This window comes from Strix aluco, chromosome 7 (assembly GCF_031877795.1).
Source record: "Strix aluco isolate bStrAlu1 chromosome 7, bStrAlu1.hap1, whole genome shotgun sequence".
Classification (NCBI taxonomy): Eukaryota; Metazoa; Chordata; class Aves; order Strigiformes; family Strigidae; genus Strix; species Strix aluco.
In genome coordinates this window covers 24,353,280-24,376,211 of record NC_133937.1, presented here as the reverse complement: position 1 = coordinate 24,376,211, position 22,932 = coordinate 24,353,280, and the positions used below count along the sequence as shown (strand labels likewise).

General features: G+C 36.4%; 1 protein-coding gene across 4 annotated transcripts in view; it reads right to left on the bottom strand.

Moving 5' to 3' along the window:
- The window catches only part of DNTT (DNA nucleotidylexotransferase), a 127,846-nt gene that overhangs the window by 91,819 nt on the left and 13,095 nt on the right, over positions 1-22,932 (bottom strand). For 3 of the 4 annotated variants that reach the window (XM_074831000.1, XM_074831003.1, XM_074831001.1), the window contains exons 1-2: positions 10,199-10,401; positions 6,658-6,832 (exon numbers count right to left, since the gene is read on the bottom strand). In XM_074831000.1, coding sequence (XP_074687101.1) covers positions 6,658-6,832; positions 10,199-10,401 — 378 coding nt within the window. Of the gene's footprint in view, positions 1-6,657; positions 6,833-10,198; positions 10,402-22,932 lie in introns of those variants that run through there. The other variant, XM_074831004.1, reaches the window with a different exon arrangement.

Below are 22,932 nucleotides of genomic sequence, written 5' to 3'. Positions count from 1 at the left end.
TTTCTACATGGCAAGTCTCTCTACTACTCTTATTATTGCAGTAAGACTGAAAAACTACAAAGTTTATGTGCTGGTTTTGACTGGGATAGAGTTAATTTTCTTCATAGTAGCTGGTAGGAGGCTATGTTCAGGATTTGGCTTTGGATTTAACTGGTATGGGGCTATGTTTTTGTTATTGCTGAGCAGTGCTTGCACAGAGCCTTTTCTGCCTCTCACACCACCTCATCAGCAAGTAAGTTGGGGTACACAAGCAGTTGGGATGGGACACAGCTGGGACAGCTGACCCCAGCTGACCAAAGGGATATCCCATACCATATAATATCATGCTCTGGTCATTACCAAAAAAAAAAAAAAAAAAAAAAAAGGATGGGGGAAGAAGAAAGAAGCAGGGGGACGATGTTTAAAGTGATGGCATTTGTCTTCCCAAGTAACTGTTACATGTGACGGAGCCCTGCTTTCCTGGAAATGTCTGAACAATGACCTGCTGATGGGAAGTGGTGAATAAATTCCTTGTTTTGCTTTGCTTGTGTGTGGCAGCTTTTGCTCTACCTGTTAAACTGTCTTTATCTCAACCCACGAGTTTTCTTTTACTCTTCCAATTCTCTCTCTCATCCCACTGGGGATGAGTGAGCGAGTGGCTATGTGGTGCTTAGTTGCCAGCCAGAGTTAAATCACAACACTTTAAGAGCAGATAACTTGAAATAACAGAGAATTTTTCCAGAAAACACTAGATGATTCAACATAAGATCAGGGATGTTAGACCAAGGAGAAAAAAAAAAAAAAGCAAAAAGCAGATACTCAAATAACTGGCTTTATCAATCTGTAACTAAATTCAGTGGTGGAGGAAAAAATGTTTGTATGATCTTAAAATAAACTTCCCCCCCTCTTCCAGATAAAATGAAATTAAACTTTTTTGGTTTGGATTTAATTCATTACGCTAAATATTCTATTTTGGGGTCCTTGTGAAGCAAAGGAAACATTTACAAACAGCCACAGAAGAGTCACCTCCATCCTTTCATTCAAGAGCCACTGTTTACCCTATGATGTGGTTTCTGACTCAGCCCATTTCATACATGTTGATCTAATTGAGACATCATTTTCAGGTGTTCACTGGAGCAAGGAAAAGAAGCCAGGTGCCAAGTCTTAAATGGGAGTTTCCCAAGCATCAGCTTACCTACACACACATTTGCCTTTCACCTAATTTTGTTCCATGAAAATCGACCAAGATCAACAAAAATATCTGCAGGCAACCCACCCCAGTAGGGCGGGAAGGGAATTCTCCTGAAAGGCAGGATACACAGAGTCATGTCCCCATTAGCAAAAGAGAGTGCTGACCATAAGTCCTCAGCATGTGAGTGTCCTGACCAGTGAGCAACTGGAAAAAGACAATCTAGCACCAGCTTTTCTGCTGCTTTATATGCCTCAGTCCTTTAATTCCTCTGCTTTCATTAAAAGTGACCAAATCTGAAATACTTTCAAAACACCCAAAATGTTCTCAGCATTTCTGTGTATTTTTTGCTATTTGTCATTTTGTCTGAAAACATTTGGCCGATCTGTCAAAAGAGTATTGCATTGCACTATCCAAAAGCCACAGGGAAATGGTTCAACAACAACAAAAGTATTACAAAGATACGTGGAAGAAATTTTCACCCCAGTAATGGAATGATGAGCCCTTTCTTTCCTGTATCCAAAGACATGCAGACATAAACCTAGCATCTTTGCTAGGCAAACCTATAAATATGTGTGTGTGCCTTCACACACACACACACCCCCCACATATAATTTCATGCTAAATTACCTTTGTATTTGATACAGAGTAGTTAAATAACAGTACTCACACACACAAAAAGGTATTTGCTTGCACAGCTGAAGGAACACTGAATTATATGGCAGTTTTCCTAGTATACACTGGAAGAAAGGAAGCTATTTTATGTGTAAGACCACTCTTGGGAATAACTGAAATGTGTTTCAGCCAGGATCAACAGCACAACTCATCCACTTTTGCACACATTCATGAATTATACTTTAAAATTGATTTTAAATCATATAAACTATGATTGATTACAGCTAATATACTGCTTGAAATGATAGTGCCAGCTGTAAAGACTGTGAACAAACAGAATGTTACTGAATATATGATAAGCTATTATCTTCATTAGGACATAGACACAAAGAACAAGAGCCCTACATGTAGCATTACCTGGCATTGTGGATGAGAAAAAAATTAACACAGAAAATCTATGTGTTTTAAGAGGGTTACAGACTAGCACATAAACATCCTGTTCCTGACTTAGCAAAGATATTTGAGTATTTTTTTAATCAGTAATAGTTATGCTTTTAATTAACAGGACTTGATTATATATAAGAACAAAAGAAACTTTGGCTAGAAATCAACAGCAAACAGTAATTTCTATACTCTGATTTTTAGGGAACATTATGATGTCTGCATGAGAACTACAGAGATGATCTTCTATCATCAGCAAAACATAGAACAGGATTGATATTGCTTTTTGGTAGGAAGACCAGATGGGATAAAATCATTTGTACAGATTATGGGACAAACCTAAAGTTTCATCCAGTAGCAATTACCGTGTAGAACAAGCAATCCTGGAAACTCACAGTACCTCAGAATAATTTGTAGTACTGGGAAGAAACAACTATGGATATGAGAAAAATGGAAGCATTAAAACTCCTTTTTTTAACTCCACTACATTAAAATGAAATTGTGGTACACTGAACAGGGGCAGCCACTGAAAAATGTCCAAATGCGTAGGCTACTTAATTGCTAGAGCTAGTCAGAGTTTGTAGCCCACATCCAGGCTGCAGTAACAGTGAATGTCACTGCCACTCCTTCACAGTGACATTTTCCACATGGCATCAGCAGGAAAATCAACCCATACGACTAGCATCAGTTTGTAACACAGAGAGGCTTAGTAGCAGAATTAATCTTGTAGGGGACTACTTTGCTCTTTGTCAAACTATTTTTTTTAATACACAAACAAAGAAGTATAATGACATAGGGAAATAACAAAGAGAAAGAGAAAATGGAGCAGCAGTGAATAAGGTGTGCAGATACTAGAGACTGTGTCAGGCCACATTATTCAACAGCCAGCAGCTTTGTAAAGTCCAGACAGCATTGATCAAATAATAAAGTCTGCTGATACCCAGCATTTTATGAAGAAAAGGCAGCCAGTTTATAAGTTTCATTTTATTTTCTGGGATACTCTGACTGTCAGTATGAAGGATTTCTTCCATTAGTTAGAGCCTCTCTTTTTCATGAGTGAGACACTGCAGAAAATGTTAAATATGAGTTGCCTGTCACGTGATTTGGCAAGGGATCAAAAGATGCAGTACTTCCTTTTGCTAATATGGAACGAAATCCATTGTTCAAGGAAATAAATCTCTTATCCTTTCTAAAAAAATAACTAACAGCTTTTGGGTTCTAACTGAGGAAAAGGCAGAAGAGATGCAGTCACAGCACAGTTCCTAAGGCCACTGAGGATGCCAATCCATTTATGGTTCTCTTCCTTTTTTTTTTATCCCTCTGAAAGCTTCCCCTCTGCCTCTTTCTTTTCCATTACCCAGGAAACGGCACTACTTTTTAGCATGTGGGGATGCCCCTGCATACATATTAATGTACATGTCCTGCTATTGTCCAGAATACCCACCTGCTTGTGGTGGGGAAGGTGTCTCTGGACAAAGGCATTCCTTTGCCAGAGAAATATTTTGATTTCTCTTTAAAACGGATGTTTGACTACCACACTTCCATAGCCTATTAAATTAAATGATGGCTATTAACTATAGAAGCCAACTGTTACCAAATGAATCAATAAGAATTCAGACCATCTCAGCTCTGGTCACCCAACCTTTTATACCTTATAAATCATTAACATCAGAGCATCTCTCGGATCATTTGCAACCACAGAAAGATGTACTTTAGTGACAATTGTAATTAATATGTTAGCTAATGGACTGTAACTCTGAATTTATTCCCCTTGTTTTGCATGAAGATGGACATTTCTTTTTAGTAATGTATTAAAACAAATGTCCTGCATGAATAACAACCTTCCAAATAGGCTACTGTAAGATCTGAAAGATGAAATCTTACTGCTATTGTTATTAATGGGAATTTTACCACTAACCTACATGTAGACATGATTTCACCCAAAACATTCCCACACTGCAATCCATTTTACCTCAAAGCCTTCATGAGATAGCCTGAGTTCAGGGTTTGTTAATTCACTTTCATTTCACATCTTACAAGACTCACATAATGGATCAAATTTGTCTTTGGTGAAAGTCCAATTAAATTATGTACAAGTTCAGTCTAGTACTTAAAAAGCAAATTAACTTTTACTTAAACCCCTTCTAATTTCTCAAGGCAGAAAAAAAAAAATCATGGTGACACGGCAACAATAAAATTATTTTTAAATTTGTTAAACTTCTAGAATCCTTTCTCTTCCTTCCTTGTTTGCTTTACAAAAATGTTTATTACTTTAGAGCCACTATATAATTAAGACTGGTTTTAACTATAAGCTTTAAAGTTAACGGTACAGCTGTCACTGGCTTGCTTATTGCACTCTACATTTATTAGCATGAAATCTTTATGTTTCAATAAAAACAGAAGCTGTTACTTGCAGAGCCAGTCTCAAAGTATAATAATGATCTCCTGAGAGTGCTGCTACCTTTTTCAGAAGTTTCTCTCCAGCAGTATTCTAAAAGGACTTTTATATATAAAAGAAAACTAAGGCCGTTCAACTTGCAGTGGCTTTCTCATTGATTAAAAATGAAAAAAAAAAAAAAAAAAAAGTAAGCTTCAGCATCGTTGGAGACATTTTGGAGAAAGACAAAGGCATTTCTTGGTTTTAAAAAAGGCAACCCACGTCTATGGAAAGGTATTTTCTGAGATATCTGAATCTATAGGTCTTCACACACTGCTGAAATTAAGAACATACATAAATGGTAATTTGGTTTACTTTTAAACTTGATATGAAACACTCAAAGTTCACAGGATTTTTGCTCACACTTTGGATTTATTTCTTGTTTCCAGAACTTCTTTACATTCCCAGTATTTATAATTTTATAACCTGTTTGCCTGTGAGATTCCATAATGCATAGTTGCAAGGTTTTCTGTTTTCTTCTGTTTTGCATTAATTTCTTTGGTCTATTCTCCCTCCAGCAGATTCACTGAAAATATTATAAATACACTGCAAAAATACTTCATTGGAAGGACTGTAAATATAAACACATATTCTGTCATGGAATTATGCTGAGTTTGAGAGCGACAGCTCCATCTGGTGTATTCACTCCTCCCCCCCGAAGTGTTATTAAACAGTAATTCTTATATGCAAAATCCTAGAAAATAGTTTCTGGCAATGAAAGATGACTGAAAAAATTAATCAGGAGCTACAGTTTTTCTTGGGATATTTATGAATCATTCTTCATAATCTAAACAACAGGATGAAGAAGCAGCAAACAGTGCGATATTGCTGCTAAATATTCAGGCATCCTCTGCCTCACAGGAAGGTACACACTGTGGGTCGTCGTGGTCCCAGTGTTTATGGGTTTCCCAGTTATTGTTTTGCAGTGGGGTCACAGATCACACAGACCCTAATCCAGACCATCAGAAATTAGCAGGAACCCTTCACTTTACCTCAGAGAGCTTTAGATCAGACTTGTAATTCATACATTGTAATGTATGAATTAATTTCTTCACCAATGCACATTAAATCCACCACCATGAGGCTTGAGTGCATACAGAACAAGGGACTAGGTTCATCCTGACATAGTGCAGGGTCTGTTTCATGGCTCAGTGGCACATGCTGTCACGCTGTGCACAGAACACCCATGCATCCCTACCACACCCTCATCATTTACAGTCTGTACTGGGGGTACTGAATTCCACCGTTTCACACTAGGCTCCAACTGGCAAAATTAGCACATAATTTTTTCAGATATAGAGCAGAGGAAAATGTCATCACCCATTGCTTCAAGGTCAAACACCATTCACCAATCAGCCTGCCATTCACAATACCCTGTGACTTAGAGCTCCCATTGAGAAATAATACAATATAATAAAACTTTTTTTCCTGGCAGTTTTACTTGATGGTGTCAGGTTTGTAAATGTATGTCCACAGACTGCAGCAGACTTCATTTCACAGGTCCTTCAGGGGCCCAGGAGTTAGCTGATCACTTCCAAACACCAAAGGTTTTAATACTTTTGTATTGTTTTGAAGAGGCAAAGTATTCCATCAGGAGCCCATTAAAACACACTGCTCTCAGTGAGACACTTACCATGATGTTGAAGAATTTGTGGAAATACCACAAGTACCACAACAACAGCAAGTGCTTCATTGATGGATATTTCCCCTTTAATAGCACCTTTTTTTTTTTTTTAAGGAATGATATATATTACTAGTTTGTAACATCTGACGGCGTAGTAACTTAGCATTACCAGACACCGATATAGAAGATATGAAAGGTCTTCTTAATCTATTAAAACTGTATGAATTACTCATGTAAACTTGAGGGAAAAGAGTTTTTAAAATAAAAAATTCTATCACAAGTATGTATGTTTTTAGGTTAAAAAAAACCCACAATCATACACAGTCATTCATTTTGAATGTCACTGTATTCGCAGTGAAGGATCTGTCTTACCATGAGACGATACTTCATTTCTGAATCAACTGGTCTTCCAGCTTCCATGCAGGCTGTGAACCAGGAGATATCCAGTAGTTCAAACCTGGAGCTGTCACCCACAGCCTGTCCTCTCAGCCAGTCCAGCACCTCCAGGTAAGAGCTGTTCTCAGCCACAATATGAGTGACAGAGTCACTGTCAAGAAGTACACAAAAAGAAGTTTGGTTTTTTTACTGACTCCAACTGTACACAGTACAGAGCTGCTATTCCCATATTTACTACCATGCACTTTCTGAAAACTGTAGTATATATTGTATGTTAGGATGTGGGAAGTAGTTGCATTTTCATATCACAATACATCTATTCCAGTCACTGAACCTGTTTTGAGGAAAGACTTTAGCCTGACAGCTCCTTTAAGTACAGCCTTTTCTTTCTTTCAGCATCATTTGCCTTCCGTAAGACACTATTCTATTACACATTTTTTTGCAACTCTGAAAATACTTGGCTTGCACAAGTATTACCATAATGAAAAGGCTGCTTTACGACACCTAACAGCCCCTTCCCAATATTCCTGATCAATGAAGGAAAGCTTTACAGTATTAAGAAGTCTGTTAACAATAATTCTTTAAAGCCTTACAGCTAGTAATATCTTTTTGTAAATTTAACTTTTCTGTACTTACATTAAGCTCTTTACATATGGCATTGTCAAATGTTCATGACTTAAATCTCATGAATTATGCACTCCATCTAAAGACCACTTCCTTGCTACTAAGAGGCCAGTCTCTTACAAAACTAATAGTTCAGTGAATATAAAATTTACAGATTGAGTTATTGTTCAATAGGTTATAAGGTGTACATTGCTTAAAAATACAGTAGCACAAAGGTTATTACACTAAATTTGCTTTGATGTACTAGAATAAGATTGGAAACAATCCCATGATAGTTCATGATTAAAAAGATGCAGTTCTACACCTTCCACAGAAAAATAATGGACAGGGACAAATATATGTTTCAAGAAAAAATTATATACATACTCAGGATGATTGGTAAATTTCTACCTGGCCTGCTGATGTTCCTCAGCTAGTTTAGAAAACTACTAATGGTGAGAAATTTTGAGTGATTCCCAGGAGGGTGATGTCATCCACAAAGACAACAACAGATAAAGGAGGAAACTCTTCACTTTCATTAAACCTCTAGGACCTCAGTATCTCTGAAATATACGCCAAAATTAATTGATATCAGTCATCAGATTCCTAAACTTCTTGGGGGAAAGGCACAGAGAGACAGTATCATTATTTGCCTTAATTTTTATAGAAATAAGCCTAGAATTGGAACATAAATTGTCCTGACGGCAACCACCTCCATTTGCAAGCCTCTATAACCTCCTGCTAGCCCATGCTGGTGACAGCCTTGTGCATATACAGTAAATTTCAAATGGACCTGACAGATTGCTTTGCAGAGTTTCTGTAACACCTGGAGAAGGTAAGCCATGAATCTGTCCAAGCAGACAGGGCACCACTGGTAGAGATAGCCGGTTAGGATGGACTTTAAAAATTATGTGTACTAACTGTTAAAGGCAGACTGCACAACCTTTCAAAGCAAACTACTTTCTAGGAGACCAACAAACCTCCCTTGGTCTATCCCTGTGGCCCTGATTCATACAATAATCATCAAACTGCAATGACAAATACTGGAGTCACCCCATAGAAAACTCTTATCACATAACTCTCCAATGCATTAAATGTACTATATTTTGGAGATACAAAAAATGTACTGAATGTACTTCAGATATATGAAAACTGTCATGGTGTAGCACAATTTTTTTCTCTCCATATTGTGCAACTTGTAGAACAGAGTCCATTATAAAAAAAAAACCAAAACAAAATCCCAATTTATTTTAATCTAAAAGATTACAAATCTAGGTTAGGTGAATCTCCATGAAATACCATTGGGTTTATTATTATTTAACCATGCTAGGTTCTACTTTAATTAAACTGTCACATATTTACTTGAGTAAAAAAAAAAAAAAAAAAATCAGTTAGAGACATAGAACTTCTGCTTCCTGTGGTTTATTTCACTTTATATAAAATATTCATATGTAATGTATTTGTATCAAGCTGCAGATCTGGGAACTTTGCCATCACTATGCTTGCAGCAGCAGTTTAGCTGCTGTGCACGAGTTTCCTCTGGTACCTGTACAGCTGTGCTTTTTTCTTGGCACCGAACATAACAAATTTAACATTTCCTCTGGCATTTTCAAAAGCAAAAATCAACAGTTAAATAGTTCTGCTTTATCCAGTAGCAGCTAAGATGAAATTAAACATAACACCTGCCTTGCATACAATTTACAGAAAGTCTGACATATTGGCAATAAATACCTGTGTGTGAAAGCAGCCCAGATAAAGCCTCTACTAAGTCCTCAATGGATTGTTAATGTAGGATTCAGAACAGCCCAGTTCACTTTTTTTCCCTGAGAATTCAATTAGTTTTGCATCAGATGCTAATTGCCTACTTCTGTTCAATACCTGCTCGAATCTTGCTTTACAAATTATTCCATCCTCCCTTCTTCCTCAGGCTTTCAAAGATGATGGGACTGAAAAATCTGTGGAAATGAGCTTTTATAGGGAGGACCCAGTTGTATACTATCTGCATACAGATACAGAGAAATGATCAATACTTGGTTTTCTTCCAGCTTTTCAGAGAACATACATAACGATGTAGCTTTCAGAAAACTGCATAATGATATAAATAGCACTCATGAAAAGCACTATTTGAAGGTAGGCTTCCTTCAAAATGAGTTGGCTTATTGAAACACCACCAGACAAATTCGCAGCTGGAGTATATTTTCACCCTGAAATGCCACATCTGTGGTATTTTATTCCTAGGTTTTTTCCTCCAGCACTCTTCCAGATTGTACCAAAGCATAAGCCAGTAACTTTGAGACTCCCATCAGTATCTTACTCAAAGGAAGATTAAATATTAGAATACCAGAGATGTTCTAGAGAAATGTCCCCCTCAACCCATCACATTTTCCATTCCTGTATATTTAACTTCTTTTCATTTCAGGAACTGGCCATTAAGTTTAGATTAATCTTAATCTGACTTCAAGGTGGAAGTAAACAATGGCTGATTTAGATCAGCTAAAGACACTATTCATTGATTCCAGTGAGACTATACAAATGCACAGAAACATATCCCATGAAAAACATTTGCAAGTCCACACCCTACATTTTTTATTTTCCACATAAGAAGCAGCACAGTGAAAAACTGACAGACTTAAGATAAATTAGAAACACAGATTTTAGAGGTAGAAAATTAGAAATTTTGCTAATGTTTGTGTTCTGCTTGCTCTCTGCCCAGAAGACAACAGAAATGAACCACAGTTTAGGAACACCCGCTGAACTCCTGAAACATCTTTATAGTGGGAAGAGCAAAGTATATCCACCAAATACAGAGGGAAAAACTTCAACTACAGGCACTTGCATGACTACATTTATTATACTAGAATGCCTCAGGCAGCATTACTACATGTTATTTCTATGCATATAAACATTTTCCTACCTTAGCTCACTTTCTACTCTGAAACCTTTTCTTCTTGCCAGCTCCATCAAAAACGTCCTTCTTGTCTTCCCCATCTTTCTCTGCATAATAAAAATGACAAACTTATTGAACTTTATTTCATAACTGCAGGAAAGGTTTGGGGAATGCATCCCTTTCTGTCTCTTCCTCTGGGAGAATACAGCTGGAGCTCTGATCCTATCCATGATGCAAGGTAAAAATGTTTTCACTTGGGTAAAGGGAAGAGAACATACTTTCTGCCAGGCAGCAGCTGTACTTCATGTCACCACCCATAGAAGTAATTTTCTTCTGTTTCCCCTCTGAAATCAGAAACAGGTGCTACACAAGCAGAAACATCACTTGCTTTCTACCAGCTGGGACTTCTTGCACAGAGCTACTCCAGACAGGTGCAAATATGCTTTTATTCCTTAAAACTGCCATTATCTATAAAGACTTTACCCAAATAATATTGATCATAGTAAAAATATCTAAAATATCAACCAGGTCTTCAGCTGGTTTAATGCCCCAGTTCCATCAATTTCTGCTTTCAAATCTTTCCCAAATCTCACTTTTTCCAAATTGCACAGCACATTCATTTTCAATTTACTAAAAAAAAAAATTTAAAATGTCTTCCTATTGTTAGCTAGAAACTATGTCTTAGAATACAACTAAATAACAGTATACAAATATGTTGTAGAATAGCCTGTACACTTGCTACTTCTGTGCAATTAATTTGATTAAAAAGGGATAGGGGTTTTTTTGAGAACAAACAAAAATAAGCTTTTGAAATTAAATTTACAATAAAAGAAATCCTTTGCTGGTTTGATACTAAGGCAATGAAAGGCAAAGAGAAAGCATGAGAGATATGTTTAAATTTACGTTTGACATGCACTGCCAACATTGCTTTCTACTGTTTGCCCTGGAATGTATTGCTATCTGTGGTAGGTAGAGCAAGAAAAAGGTAACTACCTTCCTGATTTTAAGCACCCTGTGACTTCCAAACAACTGCAGAGGAGATTATGGAGGCTATGTACCATCCTCTCCTAGAAGATGGGGTATTGGTCATCGGAGAACCACACTAAAATTTGTTGAAGAATTGTGTTGGATCCAGTCAGGTATCGCCCTGAATTTCCATCAGAGCAAAGTGAGTGCAAACAATCAGGTTTACAGCATTTCAGCACAAATCTACTTCAGTGGTAAATATCCCCATTTCCATGTCAAGTTGGATTTTTATTTTAGTGTAGCAGAGAATTTGGATTTTACCAGTCCTTCAGAATGTGTCAAAAATGTTATATCTTGCAGTTCTCATTGCTCATGTTCAGAAGAGGAAGCAAGGTGGAAAAATTCTGCTTAAGTCAGATCTATCAATTTTATTTTCAGTCATTTTATCATGGATGGATATACAACCAAGTTATGGAAAGACGAGTCAAAACCTGTTTCCTGAAATTATGGCCATGAGTTTAAAATAAAATTATAAAAGTACTACTGACATTTCCCCAGCCCTATAGCTCTTGCTGCTTCAACTGTATTATCACAGATATAAAGAAACAGTTTTCATCAGAATAGAAACTAACCATCAAAAATTAATATAGAGCTTTCAGCTCTGGGGTCTTCCTGAGGCCATGAAGAAAATATATACATAGTTCAGTACATAGACTAGACTCCATTAATTTCTTCCCTTGCCTAAGGATAACCCAGAAGCCAAAATATGTATTCCTCTTTCTGATTCATAACATTAAAATTGTCAAAATAAATAATTTCAAGGTTATTTCGAAATTATACAAGATATTTTCATATGAACTGGAAAATGGACAAGCAGACTTTAAGAGGCATAAGCAAGAGAGTATCACCAAGGAAGAAAAAAAAATTAATGGTGATGGGTCTGGCATTAAGGCTAAACAATCCTGTTTTGGTTGCTCCATGTCTGGTTTCCAGCCTACTAATCAACCATTGAACACTGGCCACCCATTCTTTACAGCCTTCCTAGGCTTGGTAAAATGCTTTACTTTATCTCAAGCCCTACAAGGAATAATGTATTTGAGAACAGATTCTTTACATATGTTAAACATAGTCTTATTTTATGTTATAATTAATTCAGTGCTCTCAAACATGTAAATATAATTTCCCCCAGTGTAACATCAAGATGCTCAGTGCCAGTAAAATCCTTCTGGCATGAAAAACTTAAGTTATTATTCCTTCAAGTTACTGTAATAACTCTTGAGCCAGATTTTCAAGGGTATTTAGGTGCCAAAAAGCTGCAAACAGAGGCCTAGTGAGATTTTCAAAATATCTAAGCAACCTAGGCACCCAGCTCCTTTGGAAACCAATTTCTGGCTTTGAACCCAATGCAAAAATATTTTCTCTGTCTAAGTAACACGGTATAATATCATTAAAAGGTCTCTGCCAATGATGCAATTTTATCAAACATGCCTTCTAAAATTAACAGGATTTCCATATCCCAGATGAGTGAATAACCTACTCTCTTACAACGTTACATTATAATATTTTTCACAGTAACATAAAAAGTAGAATATGTATTAGGGAAAGTGCAAACGCAGCAGAGAAAAAACATGTCTCTTATTTACAACAAAAGAAAAGTATCCTGTTATCTGAGTCACGACACCACACAGGATTAGTGGCTAAAACTGCAGAAACTTGCAGATTCTTCCATCTCAGTACAGTCTCCTGGAGTTCAGAGTACTTCACATCCCTGGAGGGAAATCTAGAACAAATTTCCATGTTCTGATGTTCTTACTGTGCATGAGTTTTGTGCATTATCAAAGGCATGGATTAAGAACAAAATACACACAAATGTTGATGGGCATTTAAGTAAACATCTTTCATCATTTGTGATGTCTGTGTCAACAACAGCATCCCAAGCAGTCCTCAAGCAGTGTCTACTATAGACATCAGCCTGAAGTTCAGAGGACTGGTCTGGCTTCAGAGGGGGTTTTCTCCGGAGACAAACTACAGGAACACACAATTTCTGGGAAGCACAGTTCAGCTCCACTGAATTTCAATATTTGCACGTGCTTTCACTGCACCTTCTTGATTATTGTCAGATAGTCTTTTAGTGCCCTGCTTTCATGTGAACTGCATTGTAAATATTTTATAAAATTTTACTTGCCCATTTTATATAGCTTTCCTGTGAAGAGTGAGGAGTGGTGAAAGGTGCTTTTAATACACTGCTGCAGTATACTAACCTTAAGAGAAAGCATGTCTCAAGCACCATCAATAAGAACTAGAGAAGTGATTGTTTGAATACCTTTTTTAATTTCACATAGGCTTAAAGTTTCACACACTATAGTTTCATAAGGATTAATTTTTCTCAGTTTTTCATTTTAAAGTCTTCTGGTAGTTCAGAATTTTCAATGAACAATTTCATGGAAATTTAAAAATCTTTCTGGTATTTTTTTTTGTCCAGATATTGCTGTGACTTGACTTTTGTTTAAATTCTAGCTTTCTTGGCTGTTAAGCATCCCCTTTGCTGTTGATACCTGTTCTACCATTCTCTCAATGCCTAAAAATAATATGGCAGGTGTTTTTCCTGGTTTTAGTAAAAATTCTGTGGAATGCAATTTTATCTTTAAATGGAGTTATTACATTGAACATTTCTGTATTTGTTGCACTTAAACTTAGCCAATGCACAAACTTGAAGGATGTACATATACCAAAATATAAAATACTTAAGAACCTTTTTTGTGAATTTTTATCTCTCACAAACAAGTACAGGCTTTGTTTAATCTTTTTATTTGTTTGTTTTACTTCAGTCTTCTGCTTCCCTTGTCACTATAAGGACTCATGAAAACCTCAAGTTTCTGTCCTTAGTTCCACATTATGTGGAAAGTTTTCATTACTGTTTAGTAGATAAGATACAATTCCATTGGACAAAAGGGTCAGTACCCGGACACCGCTACCTGCATTAGCAAACCTTGTTTGAACATATGTTGCATGAATCTATTTCTTTAGTCCTTATTTTTTTTCCATATACTAATATATAAATTCTTACAAAATAAGCATGGTAAACCAATCTGGCTAGCCTACAAAATAAAGAAACAGAACATCATACTGTTACATTTGATTCCAGTGTTTTGAATAAATGTACTATTATTAAAGATATGGAAATGCTGAAAAGCATATTCTGGAAGTGTTCATGTACATTTAAAAAATCAATTCTCCCTCATCCCCTTTGGTGTTTATATTCTTTGAACTATTAGACATTTTCAGGGAGAAAATTTGAAGTATACATGCTTGAGGTAGTCACATCAAAGATGATAAACTCCATAAAATACCCAGATGACCAAGAATTTTGAAAAACTGATTAATTGATAGTATGCTTTGAATTTGCTTACTTGGCTGTATCATGGTATTTGGCATGTAAGATAAAGTAAGCTTAGAGAGGACACGAAATCTTGTAGTTGTAGTCATCAAATGTACAACATTTCTGATGTATGTGGTCAGAATAGCTGCTTATTATTTTTTTCTTTTTTTTTCCCCCAAAATTGGAGATGAAAACCTGAATAAGAAGAATGTATTTAGCAACATATCTCATACCAAGAGCTGACAGCTTCTTTAAATGATGTATACACAGCTATTATAGAAAGGGTTTGTTCTTCTAAATCCTTTCTGAGGAAACTAGGGAAGAGTGGTATCAGCACTGAATAATTAAATAGAGCAATAGGGTTCCCCCTTACAGCATGGGGAAAAGTAATTGGTGACAATTCCTGGCAGGAGCTACTTCCTACCCACATCAATATGCCTATATCCCCTGGAAACAATTATTTTTTACTCTTCCTTCAGTCTCTGTTCAGTAACAAGGCTTACAATTGCTCTCTTTTGTTACTCTGCTAATGTTAGCTGCTGCACCTTGTGATTGTTATTGGACTACTCTGATTTTTTGTGCTGGTGCATCAATGGTTTTCTTTATACTGTAGTCTCATGAGAGCCCTGTGAACCTCTCAGCAACAAGCAGAGACATATCTGCATAATCCCATCAATATACACAGTCAGGCAGGTCCTTTTGACAGTTAAGCATCTCATCTCATTGCCAGTATTAAGGACGTTTCTGTTAATTAACAAATACCAAACAACCTTTCAGAGATGAAGAGCTACACAAATGGTGTTGCATGACCTATATTTAAGCAGCTGAAAAGATTACTTCTCTCAACGATGACCAAATAATGTTCCTGTGGACATTTCAGAAATTTCTTATGTAAAAAAACAATGCTAGAAATGTTATACAAAAATTCTTATCCTGTCACCTTCATTCTGCCATAAAGAATCCTTATTTCTTCCCCCACTCCTCTAGTAGGACACTGCTAATATAGCAGCTAAATTGATCGTGTATCTTCTTTTAATTAGTTGTTATGACAGTTACTAAATGGTAGAATTGATGCATCTTTCAGTAACACTGCAAATGCAGTTCTAGACCTACTTACATTACAGAATCTACAAACAGCAGTATGTGTGAGATTTATACCTTCTACACTTACAAATAGTAAAGCATGATGCATTTAATAAATATAGATGTACTTAAGTCAAAATAATGAAAAACAGGAAAAGGCTATTGACATACTTCACCTAAAGCTTTCAACTATACACTCAATTTTCAGTAGTAGAGGAAAGCTTCCTTGGCTTGCAGTTCCCACATCATCAAGCTGAGGAGATAATCAGACCAGGTGATATAAAAGAGAAGAGTAAATTTGAATAAGTACCATAGATAATGTTGTTGCAAAGGGAAGAAAAACTTATGAATAATATTATGCAGTATGTCCCCTTGTCCTCTCAAAAGTTTATGTGAATGACACCAAGATAAGAAAGTTTATCTCACTTTCTGGCTGTTGACCAAAAGCAACAGTAAGGTGAGTCCTGGCATACAGCATGGTGAGCCCTGGCAGAGCTCTTTCTGCACACTCCACTGAAATAAGCTGTAAAAAAAAAAGTCAGAACCAGCATCAGAGAAGCTGAAAGAATTGCTGATGAGGATTACACATATCTCTGTGTTATCTCCAGAGAGAAAACAAAACAGATGTTCATCTGAGTGACGTGTGAATTTTGCAGGTGAAGGAAAAATCAGTTAGAAGCTTTTTTATTCTAGAAATTTGAGCTGAAGGAAGCTAGAAAACAGAGTAGAATGGGGCAGAATTCTCACTTTTTTGATTTATTGAGGTTCTGAGTTCAACTAATGTAGAACTAATTACAGCAGAAGTAATCTAGCTGGGTGATTAATTCATAGCAGGAAAGTTTGCTTTATCCAGCTGGATTTTTTTAATACAAACCCACTCTTGATACAGTTTCCACAAAAGGATTCTTTCCATTTCTTACTGACTTCACCTATAATTTGGCAGCTGCCTAGAGTATCGCAAAATACTGAAATATTTTTTATTTTGCAGTGTGGATTGATGACTCTACCTTCACTACAATGAAACCTAATTTTTTTCAGCTGCATAAAAATTTACTTCTCAAAGCCACTGGCAATTTCTTTTCCAGCCTATATCAAAATTTGCTCCCTCATTTCATCTTGCAGAAGATTCAATATTACTAAGTCAATTCAGAGTTGCAATAGTCCCTACAAGCTCTGTCCCAGCATAGAGTTGCATACTTCACCATGAACATAAGTTTATCAATCTTTATAAGAAAACCACACTGTCCCTAGATATTTTTGAGAGGACAGCATTTAAAGCCCTCTTTCTGACTCCTTAAATCACAGATGTAAATCTCATGCCATTATTTTATGATGCATATGTGCTTATTAGGAAATTCTGTCACAAGTTTTGACACATCTTTATACCATTCAAAGAGACAGTATTATTCCACCTAATTGAAGTACTTTCCTGTGTTTATTGCTGCAGAGAGGATTCTGTTTTAAGAAATTAAAGCTAATTTTCTGCTATGTGAAAAGTCAGAAAACGTACTATCACATAACTATGAATGGAGATGGCAATTCAATAGTTAAGTGACAAATCAGAAGACCACACCGTACTGAAGAACTTTCTGTCAGAAAGCTTCAACATCTTTCTTCCACTAAGGTTTCCTATATCCTTCTGGTTTTCTATTCCTACACTAAACTAATTATTATCATATATTATGAAGCATGACAGCAGGAAGGATATAAAGCAGGTAAATCTATTTGTGAATGCTGTTCTGTTACAACAATTTATTCAAGAATTTACTAAAAATACATGCTATTTATAATTTAAAGACATCACTTCGTGATGTTATTAAGGACACAATTCAATATCACAGTTTTCTTTTGCTGTTGGCAGATCATTATGAGGTTTACAATGCACTAGAATTCAAAATGTCAGGAATACAAGCATGCTACACAGACAAATTTAGCCTCTATTTCGTTTAACTGTGCTGAAATATGTGGAATTATGAAGATGTAAAATCAGGCCAAATTAGAGGAGAAAAAGGCCTAAATCTGATACTGTGTTAATGGTTATGAAGAGCAGGTACGAGCAGATGCCAAAGTTATATAGCCATGAACAATTATTTTGACAATATTACTACATACGTATTTTCAAAACCCAACCAGCTCATTTCCAGCTATTCTAGGCTGCTCTTCTACAAGCTTGATTGAAGCACCATAGAAGTGACACCAATCTATCACTTAGCTTTCACTGTCTGAAGCAAATGAGTCAAGTAGGAGGATTTGGAGAAAATCTCCTGTGGATTTTGGTACGTAGGCCAGACCACTGATTACTTACATGAAGCACTGAAGAAAATACTGCTTTTTCTCTCATACAGTCTTACTCACCAGTCTGTGCTGTACAGACTCATTGCATAGAACACCTGAACATTTCAACATAACATGCACAGCAATTGCACAATAACCTTCAAAGAACGAGGAAGCCATGGGTATAACAACATACACAGACTACAACTTTGACAGCTGTAAGTGAATGCGTATCAAAATCATGTCAAGAAGAAAAGGTCTGCAGAGGAAGATACTTCAATAGTAGTGAACTACTAAGACTAAAATAACGATATAAGATGGAGTCATGCTTTTAAATGTATGCGAAAGTAGTCCAAGATGTCTCTTATAAGAAAAAGCTTACATAAGCAAAATGGGACACAATATAGAAACTACATACACAGATTTGGCTAAAGAATTATAAGTTGTGTATATAAGTGTCATAATCACTGAACCATGTAGTTAACATTGATAAAATCATATTTTGCTAAGAGTATGGTTTTCTATCTACAGAAAATCTGGTCAGTCAGTCCATTATCTTGCGTAGGCATCTAATAAGGTAAAATATGTGTCATATTGCACAACCTGCAGAGGGAAAATCCATGTATATTTTCATACATTAGTAAATCCAGAAAACTCTATGTCACACATATGTAGGGTGTATCTTTCCCTTTATGCAGACTCAATGGCTTCCTAGTCATTTTAACTCACACAACCTAAATACCAGTGAAGTGTCTATTTGATCCTTTCCTGCACATTGTACAGGTGTTGAAAACTCAAGGGGGGCGAGGGGAGGGATGACTGTGCAGGATTATGTTCAGCTTGGGCAGCTGGAAGAAAAGGTTCAGACCAACTTTGCAACAGCCCTTACTGTTCTGGTTGCATACAGCATTGTGAAAGGAAACCTAACGTAAATATTTCTTAATGAATACCAATAGAGGAAGGTTAAAGGAGCTACCTAAATCAGACTGTGAAAGTGGATGTTTCTGAGAGGGAATAAAGAATTTCACATTTGAGGAAGAGAATATGAGAGGAAATCGTATTTGTCACTTTGCTGCAGTGAGTGGAAAACAATGTCCAGGAGAATGGTTTCTGAGTAGGAAGGAGTTGATGATGGCAAGGATGTAGGCATATATCAAGGGTATACGATACGCCATTAACAAATACCCTAAATAGCTATTCTCTAGTAGACATTGTCAAATAAAAGTTGAAAGGTATAAAAAATATCTTTAGATCATTTGCATTTAATTGTAAATTATGTATGTGTACATATACACACAAATAATTTCTTATCTCTTTAGTTCCATATAAAATTATTTTGCCAAAGCATTAAAGTTACAGTTCTAATAGTGGGATGTAGTAATTGTTGAAGCAAACATGCTTCAACATTAGCAAGCATTTATACATATTCCCTTCACTACTCACTGGTCAAAACCAACAGACAACAAAACACAAACCCCACCAGCCTTTGTGGTGAGACACAAAGCCATAGCACACACTCCCTGCCACTCAACAAATGGCCACAGGATCACTTCCTGCCACCTCCACAGCTGCGCTACCCACAAGCATGCAACAGCACAAACACCAGTGTAAACAAACAGCAGTACAACCTAAAAGGGCGAACATAAGGGCTAGAAACTGAGGATAACTGTTTGTTTTAAAGGATCATGCAGGAAAAAAAATGTAACTGACAGTACTTCTTCAGTCATACTCAGTCCTATTGTATGTGTTTGGATTCATAACATGTTCTCAAGACTATTTTACGTTGCTTGGCACAGCAATTTAGTAGATTCATTGAGTCAAAATTATCAGGAAAATAATGGAGCATTAAACTCACAAAATTAAACTACTTTAAATATGTAGTACATACAACAAATGGAGATACAATTTGTTACCACCTTGTCACTCACAACCCAATACTATACATTTGACATAAAAAACTTACAACTCAGCCTCTCTGTAAAATATCTGAGCCAAAAGAAGTTGACTGCTGCACCTGACTCTCTAAACCACCAAGGAAAACTTGAAAAACCTTGCTCTTACAAAGCTTGAGCAATCTGAGGTTAGAAGAATCAGCTGAGAAGGCACTTAATTAATATGATGGTAGAGCCAGTTGCTTTATGACTGACTTTTTAGAAAAGGCTATACAGCCTCCTCAATCATCTTCAGAGCAAGCAAGAAAGATTTTAGCAATATATTAAACCAGTGATTGCTCAGGTTTTCTTTTCTTGTTAAATTTGAGAATATTTTCTCATTACAGCAAAGATTGAAGGTCTGTCCTGTTGCTTTCTTTCCTGAGAAGCCACATTTTACAGGCATCCATTTAAATAGACACATTAAAAACACTCAACCTTGTTAAGATTGCTTCGGTACTATAAATAAACTGGATACACCTGAACAGTTATATATCACTTTTCACACTAATTCGTGCTGAATATGCCTGAAAAGTAGTCGATACTCTCCCCATTCCTCACATTTCAGAATAGGCACATATGTAAATTCGAGTGGCATACTCAGCACTCTTCAGGCTTTTTATTTTCACAAGTGACTAGAAGTTCCAAACTCGTTCACCTTCCATTTAGATCACTGCTTTTCAAACTTTTTCAGCTGTGAGAACACGTAATAGTTTTTCAGTGCAGTGCTAGGACTCAAATACAGCAAGCTTAAGCCCTACACATTTAAGAATGCCTGTGTTGCAAATTATTAAGCAGCAATCTTGTCACCCCCAGATATAAGTATCTGGCCCCACAATCTTTTGAGATACTGTCTTAACTCTGTAGCTGAAAGGTAAACCAAAGCCCATCTATATACAAACCCTGAACTGAGGAACAGCTTTTATTCCCACTCTAAATACAGGGGAATGACCAAAGCAGTGTCAACCAGAAATTAAGGGCAATGGTTTCTGCAGGATATGATAAGGTAAGGTTAGGGCTGCACTTAGGCCAAATTTAGTGCTCTTCACATAATTTTACCTCCCAGGCCATGATATTTTGGATAATAAATATTGCTTTGCCATGTTAATAGATTAGGGTGATGTTTTGGATAAAGGTTACGACTATAGCTGAAAGACACAAGAGGAAATAAAAAGGGGTTGATGTAGGTTCAGAATATATATTAGGGTTTAAGTTTGGCCTGTACTTACCCAGAAGAAGTATTCAATATGGCTACAAACAAAGGTAGTAAGGATAACCTTGGACTTAGGGTAGCTAAGATAAGAAACCCTGATTTTGGGATAAGGGCTAGGGTCCAGAACAAGGTCAGATAACATATACTTAGGTATCAGTATCAAAGGGGCCACCAGACTAGATTTAGTCTGAGACAGCAGCCTCCATTTATTATGGGTGATGCAATATATCAACAACCAGGTTAGGATAATTATTAGGTTTGGGGAAAATAGAGCTCATTTGCCAGAGTTTTAGACTAAGTTTAGAAATAAGAAAATTGATCGAGCACTGATGCGAGCAAGGGTCTGAAACCTGTGCTTGGGTTTTGGCTAAAAGGAATAATTTTTCAACATTAGTTAATAGGTTAAATCTTTAGAGTTCAGTAGAGTTAAGAGTTGAATTCAATACAATCCCAAGGCCTATGTCTAAAAACACAACGGGGCTAGCAATTCTGGGCATATGGACAATATTAGGGTAGCAGGGCTCAGGAGTGCTGGGATTATTTAGCTATATTACCAAATGGGTTTATGGCTAATTAATTCCTGTGAAAATAAAGAAACTTTCCTGTTTGTATAAGTGCGTTAGGTGTGGGGAGGTAACAGCTGTGTTTGGGCTAACAGTGTCTGACAGACTGGAGTCAGACCTGACTCAGAAGCAGCCACCTGGCTTGGTTTTGTGGTCATACAAGCAATAATTTCCCTCTGCAGAACTCTCAGTTGAACTTTTGCATCTCTTCTCTATTTAATCTCATTCTAACCCTTTTCTTCATCCTGTAAAATGACCCTAGTAGGCTCCAAATTAAATATAGTTCTTGGGCAAATTAGTGCATTCATGTTGGCAAGTGCTTTATACCGAATGCAGAGGACCATACATGGTGTAGAAATGTGAGCAGGTAAAGAAAATGTTTTCAGTTCATTTACTGAACAATTGTTGAAAGAAATATTTGATTGGAAAAGCCAGCATGTTTTCCATGAAATGAAACCAAACTGTTTCTCTGCGATTTAAAGTGTTCATTCAACCAAAAATGAAACTCCTTGTATCAATTATCCAAAAATATCCACATTCACTTTAAGTTGAACAATGTGGGTTTTTTGATGTGAAGCCAGGCAACTTAAAGCAAATTCAGAATACTTGTTTTCCTAATACATTATTTTCTTTTTAAATCTAGGGTTATTTTTATTTTAAAATATAATTTTTAAATGACAAGTAAAAAAAAAAATCACAAATCTTTAAACAAAGCATTTAATCTATTACCAGTTTTTTCCTCTCCTGGAACTTTTTTTCCAGATTTTTCTGTAACACAGCACTGGTTGCTCTGCTCAAGATGGTATTATTATGTAGTTAGAATTCACTGAAAAGAAATGCCTCCATTCTCCAAAAGGTGATTAAAAGACAAGTCAACATAGAAGTCCCTGTCTTAATTAAATATCTCAGAGGTAATGCTGCTGAATTTAGCAGAACACTAGCACTGTTGGAGAAACACCAGTTAGGTGCAATGCCAATAAGGACATGATCCCACTGCTTTATTTCACCTCATTCTGCTGGTGACATTAACTGGTTTAGCTAGATTTTGTAAACACAAAGTCCTAAATGGGCATAAGCAATAGGAACCTCAGGAGAAGCAGTTCTATATATTATATGTTGGATCTCCTGATTTTCGTAACAGCGCTGAACAGTGTTTGGGGTGGGGGTTGTTTGTGGCTTGGTTTCTTTTAAATATATGCTATTGTTTAAAGAATTTGCAGCCATTTCTTTAACTATGGCCTTGATTTTTAATAGTCATATCGTGGCATATCAAGACTAGCATAACGGGATATACTTAAGACTTGGATGTATTTGGACTGATATGGTGTAATATGTAGCTATCTTGATAAATT